Consider the following 20,054-nt stretch of genomic DNA (forward strand, 5'->3'; position numbering starts at 1 on the left):
CTAGGACTCAAGGGTATTTCTTTTTTTTGTGGGGAAGGTCTTTGGATGGGATGTTCTTTTTCCTGGATTCTTAAGGATCTCTCCATCAGGACCAGTGGTGAGAGGGCAGTAACATGCAGCTTTCCAGCCCTCCGGCACCCTCCTGATGACTGGAGGATTTGTTCCAAGGATGTATAAGTGGCAAGTATATTGTACCTATGACATTCACTGTTTTATAAGTGAGGGAAGAAATAAGGCTTAGAGAGGTTAATTAAAGTTTAGAAGTGGTAGAGTTGGAACTCATGTCTTATGACTCCTTGTGTAGGTCTCTTTCCACTCTGACATTTGGCATGTGAATCTATTTGGCTTCATCCTTCAGTGTTTCTAAAGGCTAAAAGGCCACATTCATCAATCATAACTCATTCCTGAAACTCTGCATAGCACTAGGAGCCAATAACCAAAGTCTTCTACATTTAGAAAGGGATGAGTAATAGGTCATTTCAATTTCAAGTTGTTTAATATATACATGTATATACATACATGTGTACACATATAAGTGCATGTTGGTGTATATGTATGGAGAGAGGGAGAGAAAGAAAGATAGCGAAAGAGAGAAATAGAAAGAGAGAAAGAGAGGGAGGAGAAAGAGAGAGAGAGAGAGAGAGAGAGAGAGAGAGAGAGAGAGAGAGAGAGAGAGAGAGAGATCATAGTACTTTGATTTTTTTTTCAGGATTAGCAACCAAGTAGATTATACTTCTTTTCAGTGCTGACCACATTAAATCAATTCTCAAGAATTACTGATGTTATCTAGCATAGTAAGTAAGCACTAGTACAAAGAACCTATCTGGTTTTTTTTTGGAGCCACCTTATTCTTACTCAAATACACAAATGTACCTGTGATCTTAGTGATCTCATCATCCTTCCAATGATGCAGCTCACAGCCCATTCTTCCCTTCCTATCTTGTGTGATTCTTATCCTCATTTTGGTCATTTGTTTCACTTGTGTCTGACTCTTTGCAACCCCATTTGGGGTTTTCCTGGCAAAGATACTGGAGTGGTTTTGCCATTTCCTTCTCCCCCTCATTTTACAGATGAAGAAACTGAGACAAATAGAGTTAAGTGATTTGACCACAGTCATATAGCTAGTAAGTGGCTGATGCTGAATTTGAACTCAGGTCTTCCTGACTCCAGGCCTGACACTATCTACTGAATCCCCTAGCTGCCACATTCAATGCGCTTAAGGTCTTTCCGGTTTTCTCCTCACACCATGCAACTAGGTGGCACAGTGGATATACTGCTGAGCTTGGAGTCAGGAAGACTTATCTTTGTGATTTCAAATCCAGCCTCAGACACTTATTAGTTGTGTGACCCTAGGCAAGTCACTGAACACTGTTTGCCTCAGTTTCCTCATCTTTAAAATGAACTGGGAAGAAAATAGCAAACCACTTCAGTATCTTTGCCAGGAAAACCCAAATGGGGTCACAAAGAGTCAGACACAACTGAACAATAACAACAACCTGACATCACGACAATATCAACCCAATCCTTGGGCCAACCCTTGCCTTTGCCATGTGACTAAAGTCCATTGTTTTGTCCTATCATATTTTTGTTGTCTCTCATTAGTCTTATGTTGTAGTCAGCTCACTCAATGTCTTCTATGTTCTATTCATTTTCAATTCTTCAGTAACATAAGTTTTCTATCCTGCAGCCATACAACAATAGATGCTAAAATACAGACACTAAAAAGATAGACCTTTGTCTCTGGGAGAAGCCTGAGGCCATTTAAAGAGTTTGCAATTTCCTGAAAGCAATCTAGCCCATTCTCCTTCTCCTAGGCATCCCACTGTCCATTTGTACTGTCTGTTCAGACAGAAACACTAACAGAAAAACTCTATAGGTTGCCCATCCAACTTCATGGCATAATATGCTTGGAAGAAGTCGATGTCCTTCCTCCAATGGGCCTTCCCAGAGTGGATGACTAAGTCAAACTCTTTAGAGTCATCTCTGCAACACTGAGGCTTGGAGTAACCAGCTCAATTATACGGGTTTGTGAAAAATTTTCATTTAATATTCCAGAACAGAGTTTGTAGACTTTATGGTAGTGGGTTAAATGTTTGGGAAAGTGTATTATTAGGACATTTTCTCATTTGTTTTAATGTCTGAGAAAACTAAGGTTCAGAAAATTTCCATGTCTTGTCCAAGGTCACATAGCATGTGGCAAAACTCGAATGAGATTCCATGTCTTCTGACTCACTGTCCAGTGCATTTTCCTCTATGTGTCAACTGATATATTGATCAACTTGAATTAATAATTTATTAACTGGTAATATAATATCCTGAATGAGCTAATAATCCTTAAAAACTGCTTTACAAAGAAGTCACAGACTTAAAAATGCAGAATGGAACATGCATTTTTGGACATCGTGATGATGACGATGATGATAGCATTTATACAGAGCTTCAAGATGTGCAAAGTGCTTTATAAATATCATTTCATTTTATCCTCACAATAAAACTATCAGGTACGTGCTATTATTATCCAGTTTTACAGATGAGGAAACTGAGGTCCAACAAAAAGGTTAGGTGACTGGCCCAGGTTGCACAACCAGTAAGTGTCTAAGAAGGATTTGAACTCAGATCTTTCTGACTCCAAGTCTATTGCTCTATTCACTGTGCCACTCAGCTGCCTCAAAAATTTTGCTTTTTCACTGTACATATTTGTTATGAGTGTGTTCTCTCTCTCTCTCTTCTCTCTCCATCTTTTTGTTAAGATAGAGAAGCAGAAATAGGAGGGAAATGAAATAAATGCTTGTTAATTGAAAAAATAAAAAACTTTTTAAAAACTGCTCTCCATGCACTCCTCAATCTGTGCTTCTGAAGTACGAGGAGATTGCCTTGACTTTTATCTGGGATTGTAAAGGGAATAATCACCCTGTTCATCAAAAGAAATATAGAGGAGATAAAATCTGCACTCCCTTGACCTCTTTTCCCCTGACTTAGGAACTTGAGGTCCATTAAATCATTGGATGTCGCAAGCACAGCTCTAAAGGGCATTTACTTAATTTTCAACAAGGAAAATGATGGCTCATCACAGGCAAGAACATGCAAGTTCAGGTTTCAACTCAGTCTCTAGAGAGAACAATAGCAGGGATGCATTCCATGTGGAGGGCAGGGTGACTGTTCTCAGAAATATAATGAGCAGCCCTTCTCTGCCTCTGAGGGAAGTGTCACTCCTCTCCCCCTGGAAGCTGCTGTATTTGGAATACTAATGACAGACATCTTAACACAAATATAACCTACATTCAAACAACGTATACACTGCTACAAGTAAGGATTTCAGGAAGACAGAATCTTCTAGTTAAAAGGCAACCAGGAGGCTGTCTAGTCTAACCCATACCTGGACAAAACCCCCACAAAACATCCCCGATGGGTAGCCTTTTGGCTTTTGACTGAAAATCAGTGATGGGGAGATCACTACTTCCTGTTCCAGCCAATTCCACTTTTGAACATCTCCAATTGTTAGAAAATTAAGAAGACTTAAGTTCAAATCTTGCCTCAGACATTTACTAGCTGTGTGAACTTGGGTAAGTCACTTAACCCTGTTTGCCTCAGTTTCCTCAGTTGAAAATGAGCTGGAGAAGGAAATGGCAAACACCTCCAGTATCTTTGCCAAGAAATTCCCAAATGGGGTCATGGAGAGTCAAACGTGACTGAAAAACAACTGAACAAAAATTGTTAGGAAAATTTTCCTTACGTTAAGCCTAAATTTCTACTCATTGATATAAGCTCTTCCTTCTGGGGCCGAATAAATCAAATGTAATTTCCCTTTTTATGTGCCAGTCTTAAAAAACATGAATATACACATCTTGGTTCTGCCAAGTCTTCCCTTCTTCAGGCTAAAAAATCCTAGATTCACAAAATGATCCTCAACTGACACGAACGCAATACTCCCAGATTGCCCTCCTCTGGATACCCTCCAACTTATCAAAGGCCTTCCAGAACCATGGCACCTTGAACTGATCATGATGCTCTTGATGGAGTCCAACCAGGGCAGAAGAAGGGACCGACCAACCCTTCCCTGGACCCAAATACCATACCTATCAATGTAGCCCTAGAAGACATCAGGAACAAAGAACCACCACTATCACCACCAGTGACATAAGGCAGCCACTTTCCTGACTGTAATGACATTGTTGACTCACTTTGAGTCTGCAATCCACTAAAACCTACAAGCCCTTTGTACACGAATTGCTATCAAGTCACTTCTGTCTCTCCTGGTCACCCACCACTATTCCCCCATGGCTAGTGCCTTCTCTCAGAGACTACTTTCTATTGACACTGTATAGATCTTGTGTGTACATGGTTATTTGAATGTTCTCCCTGCCTTCAGACAACATTCAAATAAATGTGAGTGTTGTCTCCTACTTTTGAATAGGCCTATGGATAGAGTGCTGGTCCTGGAGTCAGGAAGACTCATCTTCCTGAGTTCAAATCTGGCCTCAGATTCTTTTTTTAAATGAAAACATTTATTGGAGTGTCTTGTTCAACAAAGTTTCCAGTCATAAAACATATATTATAAATCATTGAAAAAAACATTTGGCATGCATGTATATTCTTTAAAAAAATTTCTGAAATGATAAAGTCTAGATCATTACATAGTTCTCAGATACTCTGAATGATGATCCGTCATGGCTGCTGAAGTTTGTGGGTTTTGCCATGATAACTAGTCAACTCAGCAAGTCATTTAAATCTTTTTAAACCTAATGATGTCCATCATTATGGAATACACCCATGATGATTAATGGCCACTATGTAAATAGAACAAAGCTATCTTAAAGTTGTATGGTTAAAACTACCACTCAAATCAAAAATCATTATCTTTATGAAAATAGTTTGATGTGGAAAGTGACCTCAGTCATTTGCATCACCTCAGACACTTACTAGTTCTTAGTAGACCCTGGGCAAGTCATTTAATCCTGTTTGCCTCAGCTTCCTCATAGGTAAGATGAACTGGAGAAGGAAATAGCAAACCACTTCAGTATCTTTGCCAAGAAAACCCCAAATGGGGTGACATGACTGAAAAACAACTGAGTAACTCCCACTTTAGAATGTGAGCTCCATGTGGCCAAGGACTCTGTTTTTTTCTTCTCTTTTTATATCCCCAGCTCTAGGCAGAGTGTCTGGTACACAGTAAGTGTTTAAAAAATGTTTGTAAACTGATTGATCTTTTACTTGCAAAGTTGATTTTTAAAAAATTCAAGTGTAAGACTTCACATTTATCACTTTTCAATTTCATTATTCAATTTGGCCTCATGTTCTGGCTTGTCAAGATCTCTTGGCATTCTGAGTTGGCATCCAGAGTTTGCTAACCCTCTTAGCTTTGTGTTATCTGTGAATATGATAAGCATACAAGCGATGCCTTTGTCCAAATCACTAATCAAAATGTTAAACAGCAAAGGGCCAAGTACTGATTCTCTGGGGCACATCACTGGAGACTTCCTTCCAAGCTGACAAAGAGCCAGCGGTGACTCTATTTACAATCCTTCAACCACTCCAGAATATACCTAACCACACCAATGTCTAGCTCCTATCCCTCTATCTTTGTGCAAGAATAACCTGAGAGATTGTCTAATTCTTTGTTGAAACCTAAGTAAACAATATTTGCCAGGCTATCACCTGTGTCAAAAAAGAAAATGAGATTGGTCTACGATGATTTGTTCTTCATGAAGTCATGGTGACTTTTGGGATCCTTGCTTTTTCTCTTAGACATTATAGAATCTTGCCAGAAAGTGAAGTCAAGTTCACTGGCTTAGAGTCTGCAACCTCGACTGTCTTCTCTTTTTTGAAATTGGGAAATTATCTGCCCTTCTTTATTCCTATGCTATCTCTCTCCCATTCTCCACAGTCTTTCAAAGATCATGGACAACGTACCACCAATCACATCTATCAGTTTTCTAAGTGATCTGGCCCCTCCTGGATCACTGCCTTGTCATGGTAAGAGGTAGCAAGAATACACAAAAGGAATTATACAAGAAAGATCTTAACATCACTGACAACCATGATGGTATGGTTACTGATTTAGAGCCAGACATCCTGAAGAATTAAGTCAAGTGGGCCTTAGGAAGCATTGTTAATGGTAAGGCTAGTGGAGGTGACAGAATTCCCACTGAACCATTTAAAATCCAGAAAGATGATGCTGTTAAAGCATTGTACTCAATATTCCAGCATTTGGAAATCTGAAATTTGGAAAACTTGGAAAACTCAAAGGTGGCCACTGGATTGGAAAAGATCCGTTTACATCCCAAACCTAAAAGAAGGGGAATGCCAAGGAATATTCAAATTACTGAACAATTACACTCATTTCACATGCCAGCAAGGTCCTCTCCTGTCCAAAGATAATTTTCTTTAGTAGGAAAAACAGAAGCAAAATCAAAGTTGAGCAGCTCTGTTTTCTGTCAGTTTTCACTGTCCTATCCACTGTGAACCACTCTCCTATGCCTTCTTTGATTTCCAACATCACAAAAATAAAAACAAAAACCCTCCTTGTCTTTAGTTTTTCTCATCAGGCTCCACCTTCTGGGATTCAGGGTTCTTGACACTATTCTTATAGGAACATGCCTTATTCTTCTATTCATCCTGGTTTTCCTAGTCTTAATGTGTCTTTTTCTAAATCTAAGTTTGCTATTGAGTTGCCTGAGCATCTGCATGGGTCTCTTTTTCCTTCTTGTCAAAAATGTTTCTTTCTTTCATCATTGTTCAGTTTGATCCCTCCTGATCTGAATTCAATGCCAAGGAACCCTACTGTTATTATTTAAGCTGGTATTTGCATTGTGTAGCACAGGTCTGAATTAACATCAGTATTGCTGCATTTCCTTCACAGCAACCAGTCAATCAATCAATCATTTAATAAGTAGGGACTCGCTGTTAGGTGATAGGGACACGAAAAAAAGACAGTTCCTGCTCTCAAGGAGTTTATGTTCTAGGAAACAGGAAAATAACATGTATGTGTGGAAGTATATACAAAATAAATGCGAAGTAATTTTGTGTGTGGGCGTGAGGAGGGAGGGAGGAATTATCTGGGGTAGGGAGAGGGATGTTAGATAGGAGAGACTTCATGAAGAGGATGGCACTTGAGTTTAAGCTTTTGATGTAAAAACTAAGGAATCTAAGAGGTTGAGCCAATGCAGATGCAGGTGATAGAATGTCATGTGTGAGCAACTGCAGGAAGACTCATCTGCTTGTATTAGAGAGTACAGGAAGGGGAACAATGCAAAATAAAACTGAAAAGGGAGGCTGGGGCCAAGGTGGGAGGGGCTTTACACTATAAGCAGAAGAGTTTCTAGGTCATCCCAGAGATGAGAGGGAACCATTGGAGTTTACTGAGTAGGGGTGTGAGGTGGTCACACCTATGTTTTAAGAACATCACCTCTGCAGTTGGAGGAATGGGGATGGGGATAGATCAGAGAGAAGAAAAACCTGAGGCAGGTAGACCGACGAAGAGGCTATTGTAATAGTTTGGGCTAGACTAGTATGGCGGCTGAGTGAGCAGAGAGAAGTGACAGATGCTATAGAGTTAGAATTAACCAGACTTGTCAAGTGAATATGAAAGAGAGAGTGAAAGGTGGTGCCCCAGTCAGAAATAGTAAAGCCGGAAAAGGGAATAGTCTTAGGCGGGTAATAACCAATCACATTTCTCTATCATTTAAAGATTTATACATCTGTCTCCTCACAACAATTCTATGTTGTTAGTAGCTCACATTCTACCAGAAGAAAAAAACCAATGTAGCATTTTCCCCAAAAATCCATTTTTGTTTTCTAAAAAATCAGAACATGTACACAGTTAAACAAAAGATACTCCTTTTGTGAAACTTCCCAATTTCTTTTTCTTGAGATATGGATTTTGTTGAGCATGAATGATAATGAAATTGATGTGAGGGTCTGCATAAAACCCTCAAAACTCTTAAAGAACCTCAGTGGTAAGCATGATGAAAAGAATCCGTTATTTTTCTAATAAAAAGGGGATATTTTCTTTTTTGAGCTGATATGAATTTGAGTTCTGCCACAGAACACAGTTTTTGTCTGTCACAGAATCTGGAACAATCCATTGTACACAATGATGCAATGATGAGGGTCTAAACCAGGGGTTTTAAACCTTTTTTTGTGTCAAGGACCCCCTCAGGCAGTCTGATGAAGCCTTTGGACCCCTTCTCAGAAGAATGTTTATCAATACATGAAATAAGATATTTAGGATAACAAACGAAACCAAATACATTGAAATACAGTTGTAACAATGATAGCAATTGCTAGTATTCATATAGTGCTTTTAGATTTGCAAAGTGCATTACAAATTTACATTTTATCCTCACAACCACCCAGGGAGGAAGGTAGTATTGTTATCCCTAATTTATAAAGGAGGAAACCATGGCTGTTTAAATAGCTTGCCCAGTGTCCCCCAGCTAGTAAATGTCTGAGGTAACATTTGAACTCAGGTCTTCCTAATTCTAGGTATAGTGCTCTAGCCACTGAGGTACCTATCTTTCTAGTTATAAAAATCTAAAAAATAAAAATAAAAAATTCACAGACCCCAGGGAAACAACCTCTTGTTAATAAGTTCGCTTTAAAATACCATTCACACATAGTTTTCAGAAAGTTCACAATCACAGACTCAGAAACTGAGGTGAAGGCATCTTAGAGGCAAAAAATGACCATACCATATTTTCAAACACAGAGTATGTGCAGTCTCACAAAGGGTATTTTCTCGGGCTGACCCCCAAGCCTGGAACAACCTCTTTCCTCTGCTCTGATTTACTGACCTCCCTTGCTTCCAAAATGCCACCTTTTATAGGAAGTCTTCTCTAATCCCTCTTAATTCTGGGCCTTCCCTCTGGTAATTATTTTCTGTACATAGCTTGCTTTGTATATATCTGTTTGCATATTTACTTCCCGATTAGACTGTAAGCTCTTTGAGGGCAGCTAGTCTTTTGCTCCTTTTTGTATCCTCAGTGCTTAGCATATATATACACATTATCATATATAAATATATATATATTAAAAATAGATGTTTAATAAAATATTGATTTATTGATTGATTCCTAAAGTTTATTTTTTCTTCTTGAAACTGGGATTTCACTGGGAAACCCAGGACACATAATCGCCACACTCAGGGGTTATTTGTTCTACCCCTTTACATTGTTAATGTTGAAAAGACCATAATGACTTTGGGAAAACATCTAGTAGAGTACAGCTATTCTACTTTGCCAGGCAGATTCTTTAGATCAGAAGGTCTTACCAGCAGGAGTGGAAGTTGGTTTTGGGGCAGGAAGCAGACTCCGGCGGGGAGTGGTCACAATGTTGGCTGCTTGTGCGGTGGTCCGACCCGTACCCTTGGGTGCATCTTTAGAAAGCACAGCTGCCTTTGGAGCAGGTTGGTCTTCATTCACAAAGCTGGAACCTGCAGGAGGCCAAGAGTCATTAATTATAACTTCATGAAAAATAGATTGACTCGGTTTCTATTTCCAATTGTCAACTATGATAAAAGCACAGTATACTTATATCTTGACCCGACTTTAATAAGAGACTAGGGGAGTACATCTTTCTGTGTAACCAAATACATGGGAAAAATAATTCGCTTTTCCCAAAGCATAGCTATTGTTTCCAAGTTATCTCTGCATTGGGAATAATGTGGGTGGGGAAGAAATAGGTAAAGGTTTAAAGTAATACAGCAGACCTCATTCTGCAATTGTATTTAGTCATCTAAAACTGAGATTTAAAATCAGCTGGGGTTGAGTAGTAATAACTCTTTGGTTAACAAAGGTTAGATTTTGATTAGATTTCACAATTGATAAACAGTCAAAAGATATATACAAGGAGTTTTATTTTTTATTAATTTATTTTGATTTATCAACACTTACTTCCATATGCTTTGGAGTTTAAAATTTTTCTCCCCCTTCCTCCCCACCACCCTCCCCAAGATGGCGCACAATCTGATATACATATACATTCTTATTAAACATATTTTCACATTAGTGATGTTGTAAGTAAAAATTAGAAGCAATAGGAGGAACCACCAGAAAGAGGAAACAAAACTCAACAGAAGAGGAAAAAAAATAGCAAATAGTATGCTTTGATCTGCATTCAAATTCCATAGTTCTTTCTTTGGATGTGGATAGCATTTTCCATCATGAGGTGTGAGGGACTGTTTGATGCCAGCTACTGCCAGATGGGGGTTGTGCCAACATGGGACGGAAACTGGGTACCAGAAAGTAACTGGAGCTCTTGCTCCCGAGGCAGAGGCGGTGCTGGGCGGAGTTGTGGCGCACTGGGATGGGATCTGGGTTCAGAGAGGTAACCTGAGCTCACACTCCCGAGACTGGAGCGGTGCTGGATGGAGCTGTGACAGGCTGGGGAGGAAGCGGGGTACAGGGAAGTGGCTGGAGCGCACGTTCCCTAGGCAAGGACTGTGCCGCTTGGAGGGGGACGGCAGAGAGCGAGCTCTCTCTGTCTAGCCTCCTTTTTTAGGTACTACGCCGACCCCAGACACCTCCCCCCGGTATCTGGACCCGACTTCCTGCATCACATGTACTCTCCTTTGTCTATGCACTAATCCCTCACGCCTCCTTCCAAATCTCTGGGACCCACTTCCTGTGCCACGTATGCTCCCTTTGTCTGGACACTAGCTGGACATCGTTTTTTTGATATTTGATCCTCGACGAGTCACTATGGGCAGGCTGAGGAGGAAGGACGAAGAAGGTACTAAAAAGAGCTGCGGGGGGCGGGGCGCGTAGTCGGCTTTTGTTCCTGCCCTCGCGTGTGCCTTCCTGCCTGGCCTTGCTGTGATGATTATTGAATAAAGTTCAGGTTTTTGCACCCCCCGATTGGCTCGTTTCTGGTTTACCCGGGTGGCCTCCGATGAGATGTGAGTATGACTCTGGTTGGCTGATTTGGTTGAAAGAGTGTACGCGATTTGGACCGGCACAATGAGGCCTTTGGAGATGTCTTAGATCCTTGTATTGCTGGAAAGGGTTAAGTTTATCAATATCAGTCATCGCACAATGTGGCTGTTATTGTGGACAACGTTCTCTTGGTTCTGCTCACTTCACTCAGCATCAGACCATACAAGTCTTTCCAGGTTCTTGTGAAGTCAGCTGGTTCATCATTCCTTATAGCACAACAGTATTCCATTACATTCATATACCACAACTTGCTCAGCAATTCCCCAATTGATGGGCATCCTCTCAATTTTCATTTCTTTGCCACCACAAAAAAGAGCTGCTATGAATATTTTTGTACATGTAGGTCCTTTTCCCATTTGTATGATCTCTTTGGGATATAGCCCTAAAAATGCCATTGCTGAGTCAGTATGCCCATTTTTATAGCCCTTTGGGCATAGTCCCAAATTGCTCTCCAAAATGGTTGGATCATTTCACAACTCCACCAACAATACATTAGTGTCCCAATTTTTCCACATCTTCTCCAACATTTATCATTTTCCTGTTTTGTCATGTTGGTCAATCTGATAGGTATGATGTGGTACCTCAGAGTTGTTTTGATTTGCATTTCTCTAATCAATAGTGATTTAGAGCATTTTTTCATATGACTATAGATGGTTTTAATTTCTTCATCTGAGAACTGCCTGTTCATATCCTTTGACCTTTTATCAATTGGTATACAAGTAGTTTTAAAGGAAGAAATCTAAGCTATCAACTATCAAAACTCCTCCCAAAATTCCCATTTAATTTCTTATGCTGACCTGCAATATATTAAAACCATGATGGGGAAAGTTGCAATGTGGAAGAGATAACTACATCTATATAGACACATGTTATCTCCTAAGTTATTTCAAGGCAAAGACTGTTTACTTTTGTGTACGTATCTCTAGCACTTAGCACATTGCCTTAGATGTAGTAGGAGCTTAATAAACTTTTGTCAGTTGATTGATCCTGAAAGAAAAGAAGCTCATCTGAAACTCAGCTCTCATGGACTCATCAAACCAAGTAGTAAACCTAAGTAAGACAGAATTTAGTTTTGTTCCAAACACAGAACAGGTTTGACTGACAACTTTAATATTTTCATTTTTGCTAGAAACTTGAACAGTTATTAAACAGGAAGGTTTAGTGAGAATCAGTTCTTCTGTTCTTTGGAAGAAATAACACATTAAATTTGAAAGAATAAATATTGGTTTCAGCAATCCATTAGTTTTCAACAGATACACCTATCTGAAATTTAGATCACAACAAGAAGCAATTATTAACCATTTACTATGCACAAAGCTCTGGAGGAGCCTACACAGTTTGGCTAAGCCACAATCCCTGCCCATTAATACTGAACGTTATAATCCATACTACTATATTAAGTATGTTAGAGAGTTGAAATAAAATGCTATGGGATTTCTGAGAGTGAAGGTTGTTACCAGCTAAGGAGATCACAGAAGTCTTCTTGGAGGAGGCAGCCTTTGGAATGTTCTTTGAACAAGGGTTAGAAATTCAAACAACCAAGAATAGGAGGGAAAATTCTAGGGGCATAGGGAACAATGGGGGTAATCATGTGGAGATATGAGAATCCAATGCATTTTATTTTATTTTATTGAGGTAGGGGTGGGAGCAGAGATTTCATTCCTTTGGGCACACCTTTCAGAAACCTTTACATCAGAATTTAATCTCAGCATCCAGGTTTGGATAGAGACGACACAATGAGAATCTCTTTTACTATGATGAAAACCAAAGGAAACAAGTACAAATGTATGCGTATGCTTAAGTGTGTTAAGGTATTCCAGGAACTTTAAAGTGTTACATAAATGCTGGACATCATCAATATACATGCACACATGTATATACCTCTGAGAAATTTCATTTGAAATGTTCTCTATTAAATTAGCAGCCATAATTGGGAAAACTTCCAGATCTGTTAACTTAGACTTCACCTCTCTCCTGAACTTCAGTCCCACATCACCAACTCTTAGCCTCTCAAACTCATCACATCCAAAACAGAATCGATTATGTTCCTCCCCAACCTTTCCCTATTTCTATTGAAGACAATCCCATGCTTTTATTTTTGAGGCATTGTGTAACCCAAGTTGGCGTGCGTGGCATTATTATCATTGGGTCTTCCTTTCTCTTTCATCTCCCATATCTAACTGGTGGCCAAGTCTTACTCATTCCACCTTCACATTATCTCTTGCATTCATTCATTCCCTCCTTTCTCTCCCCTCACATGACCACTAGCCAGATTCAGGTCTTTATCACTTCTCATCTGGACTTTCTGATTAGGGATTGATATGTCCCTTCTCCAATCCATCATCCAAACAACTGCCCGCACAGAGATAGCACAGATCTAACTGTATCATTCCCCTACTCAAAAATCTCCAGTCACCTCCAACTAAGACGAGAATTTCTCTGTTGACCTTTAAAACACTTCACCACCCAGCTCCAGTCCTTTCCAGGCTTATTACTGATTTGTTGTTGTCGAGTTGTTTTCAGATTTGTCTGACTCTCCAAAATCCCATTTGGGGTTTTCTTGGCAAAGATACTGGAGCCATTTCCTCCTCCAGCTCATTTTACAAATGAGGAAACTAAGACAAACAGGGTGCAGTGACTTGCCCAGAATCACACAGCTACTATGAGTCCACAGCGCAAATTTGAACTCAGGAAGATTAGTCTTCCCGACTCCAGGACCAGAATTTTATGCACTGCACCGCCTCACTGCACATTATTACCGATTATTCTCCTGCAAATTCTCTACATTCCAGCCAAAGGGCTCTACTGACTGTTCCTTGTACAGAAGATTTAATCTCCCACTTTCTGTATCTTCGCAAAGGCTGGCTCCCATGAGGAGGGAATATACACCCTTCTCCCCCGTGCCTTTTAGGAGCCTCGGCTTCCTTCAAAATGTACCTCAAGTGCCACATTCTATGGGAATCCTTTCTCCATATCACAATTTGCTAGTAGCGTCTCCTGAGCAATTGTTTTTTTATGTACTTTCTATACAGTTTGCATTTGTTGCAACCGCTGCCTGGTTTTAGCTCCACAGCACAAGATGCCCCTCCCAGGATAAGCTCATCACTTCTAAACTCACCACCATGTTGCCAACTCAAGGCTTGATTGACACCACGTCCCTCAGCTTCCTCTCATCCTCTATTTGGAGGACAGCGAATGCCTTCCTTTACAGAGGGCAGAAATTGGACTCTCACATCACTCCACTTTGCATCTGCTGCCCTGCCTGGTTTCAACTCCATGAAACAAGATGCCCCTCTGTTGAGCACCCCTTGGTGTCCCATGCCCCACCCCCTTTTCCTGCCTCCTTTTTGCGTTATCTATCCCTTTAGACTGTAAGTTCATTGAGACAGGATCTTTCTTTTTTTATTAAGAAAGCACTTAGCATATCCTCAGCACTCAGCACATTGTAGGTACTTAATAAATGTTTATTGGATTTGTTGGAGTATTTACTCTGCATATAGCATAATATATAGTATTTACTCTTCTGTATGCATGTCATTTCCTTCAACAGAATACAATAATAAAAATAGTTAGCATTTATATAGCACTTTAAAGCCTACAAAGCACTTTAACATATTTCATTTTATCTTCACAACAACCCTGGGAGGGAGATGCTATTACTATTTCCATTTTCACAGAGGAGGAAACTGCGGCATAGGGAGGTTAAGTGACTTGTCCACGGTCACACAGCTAGTAAGTGTCTGAGACTGGATTTGAACTCAGTTCTTCCTGACTCGAGGTCCAGTGCTCCATCTACTGTGCCATCTAACTGCCTAGTTCCTTGAAGACAAGGATGATGCCATTCTCGTCTTTGTATCTTCATTTCTTGGTACACAGTAGGTACTCAGTAAATGCTTGTTTGACTGAATGAATCAATGCATGAGTGATTATAGGATGCCTGGAATAAAACTAAACAGTCTCAAGGATGTGATGATTCTCCTAGAAAAAAAAATGAGCAGCAACAGCTGGAAGAAGCATAGAGAATTTCAGAGAAAGCGTATGATTTTTATTTTCATCCCTGTATACAGATAGGAATAAAATTCCATTCAGATAGTGCCTGCAGAGATATGATAACACTATTAAAATAGCTCGTGCATGAGTGTATGAGTGTGTGTGTGTGTGTGTGTGTGTGTGTGTGTGTGTGCGTGTTAATGCAAGGATTTTGTTTAGGCTTGTAGAATAAGAGAATTTTTCCTCCACTTCTTCCTAAGGTCTCAAAGCATGTTAAAAATAATTTGGGATAAGTAGCTTTTTTTGGGGGGTGGGGTGAGGAAGGGTTAAGAAGAAGGGCAAATTTATGGGAGAAAAGAAACAATAGGCTATTTCAACTTGAGAAATCTATGCCTCCTTGGTCTTTTAAGGTGGCTTGGGGAGCAAGGTTTAATTGTGTAGCATCCATATGGATTTATGCAGATGCAGTTGACCCCTACAAGTGTAATCAGTGACATTAAAAACTCAATCAATCCCATCTGGACCAGACTAAGAAAGAGCAGGCATGGTTTGAACAGAGTCATGAACACAACACATCAAAATAAGACCATTACTCTGTTTCTGTATTGCAAGGCTTCTTTGCCAATTTCACAGTGGAAACTTGAGAATTTCTCTAAAAGATCTCCTGCCATTTTTGATGCTGAGAGGGTCTTGGTTGATAGAAATATTTTCGTATGACATTATCGAATGTCCAACATATTGACCACATGCTGCTGCTGCTGCTGCTGCTACTACTACTACCTAACAATTTAGCTCTATACAGTTTCCAAATCCACCTAAATAAGTTATCTCATTTGAGTATCATAACAACCATGTAAGGTAAGTGCATTATTACCCCCATTTTACAGATGAGGAAACTGAGACTTAAGACAGGTTAGTTGACTTGCTCATGGTCAAATAACTAATAATTGCAAGGATTGGAAAGCAGGTCTTCCTAATTCTGCGTCAAATGTCCCACCCTCTACACTTCTCTTCACTGAAATGTGAATTAATAGATGATTTAGACAACAGATTTTCATATGTAGTTTTTTTTCCTTCAGTAATTGACTCAAGTTCCTTAAGAAGGAAATATTTTTAAAATTTTTTTACAGAGTTGAAATGTCCTTTTTATCAATCTCTCTTGTGGCAGGCTTTATTCTTTTATATGAAATTTATTATACTGAGAACATTTCAATTTAGAAACCTGGCTGCTTTCCAGCATGGCAACTCATTCTTCTCTTTGAGGTATGAAGTATCGGGGAAGCTGGGCTCATGTAATCTCTTCTCAGAGCAATCTTGAACTGTCGAACTGAAACAACAACATACATACTCATCCACCTTCATTTACAGACCACAGAATCACAGAATGTGGTGGGTGGTAGGGCCCTCGGCTGGCATTTCTAGTCAAACTCACACATGGGAAAAGAATCCCTGCTACAACACAATTTCTACTTCTGTCTCGTATCCAATCTCTCCTTGAAAGCTTCCCTCGAGAGAGAACCCACTATTGTTGTTCAGTTGTTTCAGTCATGTCTGACTCTTCATGACCTCATTTGGGGTTTTCTTGGCAAAGATACTGGAGTGATTTGCCATTTCCTTCTCCAGCTCTTTTTACAGAGGAGGAAACTGAGGCAGACCAGGTTAAGTTTCTTGCCCAGGGTCACAGAGCTAGGAAGTGTCTGAGGCCAGATTTGAACTCAGGGAGTGGAGTCTTCCTGACTCCAGGCCTAGTACTCTATCCAATACGCCATCTAGCTGCCAGGCCTGAGGTTGCTCTAAACTCTAAAACTCAAAAAAAAAAAAAAAAGTTTTTCTTGACATGGAGCCCAATTAATTGTTCCTCTTTGCAACCTCCACCCATTGCTCCAGATTCTTCCCTCTAAGACTAAAGAGAAGTCCAATCCCTTCTCCTGATTATATCCTTTCAACCACTTGAACATAGCTATCAGGTTCCCCCTAAGTCTTCTCTTCTCCGTATTCCCCAGTTCCTTCAATCCTTGACACAAGGCCCTTCAACCATTGAGGCTGACGTCTTCTGGATGCTATCCAGTTTATCAATAGTCTACCTAAATGTGATACCTACAACTGAACTCAGTATGTCAGTTATGGTCTGACTGCAGAAGAGTACCATCGAACTATCCCACGGTTTTTCCCAAAAGCTATACCCTTCATGATGTAGTCCAAGATTGCATAGCTTTATTGGTTCCTATATCACATTTGATTCATTGAACCTATGGATCTTTTTCAGATTCATTAGTCTTAAACTATACCTTCCCCTTGTCATATTTGTGGAGTTAATTGGATTCATACTTGACTTTAAATTTATTTCTATTAAATTTTATCTTACTGAATTCAGATAGGTGGCACAGTGCACAGAGGACCTGGCCTGGAGTCAGAAACACTTGAGTTCAAATCTGGCCTCAGACACTTACTAGCTATGTGACCTTGGGCAAGTCACTTAACCCTGCTTGCCTCACTTTCCTCACCTGTAAAATGAACTGGAGAAGGAAATGGTAAACCACTCCAGTATCTCACAAATGGGGTCACAGAGTCAGACTGAAAAGGCCAAACAACAAAAAATGGGGATAATAATAGCATCCATCTCCCAGATTTGTTGCGAGTCTCAGAAAAGATAATATTTGTGCTTATCACAATGTATGACACATAGTAGGCAGTATGTAAATGTTAGCTGCTATTATTAGCTGTTATTATTCATCTGAATGTTTGAGCTTATTACAACCTCACTGGATCCTGATTCTGTAATGGAGTATTAGTTTTCCCTCACAGCTTTGTGTCACCTTCAAATTTGACAAGAATGCTTTCTTCCTACCTGTCTGACTGCACCTCCTTAGGCTCCTTTGCTGGATCTTGATGGCAAGGACTTTTTTTTTTTGCCCGTCTTTATATCCTTAGCATTTAACACACTGTCTGGCTTATAGTATATATTTAATAAATGAATGAATGAACAAATGAGTGAAAAAGCATTTACTAAGCAGTTACTATGTGCCAAACATTATGTTAAGTACTAGAGATATAAACAGAAAAATAAACACAGTCCCTACACTCCTACTGGGGCAGAGTGGATAAAATATAAAAGATATTTTAGCTGCATGGCAGATGGAAAGACCTGGAAGTTCCAGTGGTATAGTGGTGGGACTGATGGCAAGGCCCAAAGGTCCTGAGGTTACAATGACAAAAATTAAAGTTTCTACTCTCAAAGAGCATATACTCTATTGGAGAGAAACAACATAAACACAAATAAGTAAATATGAAATATATACAAGTGTTCTCCATCCTCACCTGCATCTCTTGGAAAATCTAGCACCCTTCAAGGCTGAGCTCAATCACCTCCTTTAAGAAGCCTTGTCTGACTTCCCTAGTGGTTAGCCTCCCCTCGCCCATCACTGTATATTTATTTTGCATACATTGTACAGTCTGCATTTACTTATCTGTGAACATGTTGCACTCCCTTAGCAGAACTCAATAGGCAGGGGTTGTTTCCTTTTCATATTTGTATTCCCTGTGGACAGCACAATGTCTGCTACATAGTTGGTATCTAATCATCATTATCATCATTATCATCACATCATCATATCATCATCATCACCATCATAATCATCATGACCATTATCACATCACATCATCATCATCATCATCATCTCCATCATCATTATCACATCATCATATCATCATCATCACCATCATAATCATCATGACCATTATCACATCATATCATCATCATCACCATCCTCAGGGAGACTGACAATTTAAAGAGGGATCAAAGTCTTAAATAGAATAAATGAAATCAGATGCACCAGAAAGAGATAAAACAGAGATTTGGGGAGCCTGAAAATCATCCCAATTCTCTTCAAATTCCACCTACTCTGAAGCTGTTCTGTTTCTACCCTCTAAAGCAGGGCTTTCAATTGCACACTGGTGATAATCATATCTCGTCCTAAGCTATGGGTTTGAATTTCATTTCAGGGACTTACTAGCTGGGTGACCTTAGGCCGGTCACTTCAATGTGCTGAGCCTTAGCTTCCTCATCTGTAAAATTAGGCTAATAATGTCAATAACAACTACTTTGGAGGCTTCTTTAAAGGCTCGATGGAGATAAAACGGAAAAAGTTTTACAAACTTTGAAGTGCTCTCTATAAATATCAGTTGTTATGAAGATAATGATAATGATGATGATGTGTTACCAATAACATTTTTTTTATTTTTGGGGACAATTACAGAAAAACAGCTACCAGTTACACTCAGAAACATTCAGCTCAGTAAGGAAATTATACTTCTTCCTTATCTATTAGCTGGGAAAATCAATACCATAGTCATAGGAATTAAATTATAAAAACAGAAGACATAATGAAATTAATGGGACAGTATTCTACCCCCTCCAAAAAAGTACTTCTTTGAGGGAAAGCTATGGAAGAAAATCCCCTTAATTATCATAAATAATCAAATGGCATTAAAATGCAAATGCATAGAGCATATTTCATTGATTTGGTACCATTCCTCCCCAGACTTTAGTGATCAAACTGCCTTCTTCACTATTCATTTTTAATAACAAAATCTATGCAATCAAGTAGTCTAAGGTTCAGGGCGCATAATTTTCTAATTGCCACATATTTCATTGATTTAGCAGATTCCTCATTTGGTGTTACATTTAGTTTGGTTATTAAACTTTGATAAACTGAATGATTTATTTCCTAACTTCCCTATGCACCATATAACCCAAGTGTGTATCTTTTAATTTAAATAGCTTTTACATTGCAATTTCTGCCAAAGTTCTTTTGGAGGTCAAGAAGAGTATTTTGTCGAAGATATCTGACTGTAAAGGCTGTTAGACAATGAAACAGACTTGGATAGTGATTCTGGGTTCCCTTTCTATAGAGCTGGGCAAGGGTAGGATAGAAAACAAGCCCTTCATGATGGTTGAGTGCCAAGAAACCAGAGGCTTGCCTGGGGCTCTCTCTCACAGGATTCAGAATTGGAAGAAATCTGACTTTAGAGAGCATCACAAGAATGGAAGTGGGGCAAGAGGAGAAATGAAGGGGTTGTCCCTGCTACATATTTGGAATGAAATGATTCTCTTACTATAAGCAATTCTTGGCT

General features: G+C 39.5%; 1 protein-coding gene across 1 annotated transcript in view; it reads right to left on the reverse strand.

Moving 5' to 3' along the window:
• MTUS2 (microtubule associated scaffold protein 2) overlaps positions 1-20,054 on the reverse strand; it is a 466,747-nt gene that overhangs the window by 224,872 nt on the left and 221,821 nt on the right. Inside the window, exon 4 of the mRNA XM_027835276.1 lies at positions 9,269-9,430. Within this exon, the coding sequence (XP_027691077.1) occupies positions 9,269-9,430 (162 nt within the window). The remainder of the gene's footprint in view (positions 1-9,268; positions 9,431-20,054) is intronic.

The sequence above is a fragment of the Vombatus ursinus genome, unplaced genomic scaffold, assembly GCF_900497805.2.
Source record: "Vombatus ursinus unplaced genomic scaffold, bare-nosed wombat genome assembly UNPS02014813.1, whole genome shotgun sequence".
In the NCBI taxonomy this organism is placed as follows: domain Eukaryota; kingdom Metazoa; phylum Chordata; class Mammalia; order Diprotodontia; family Vombatidae; genus Vombatus; species Vombatus ursinus.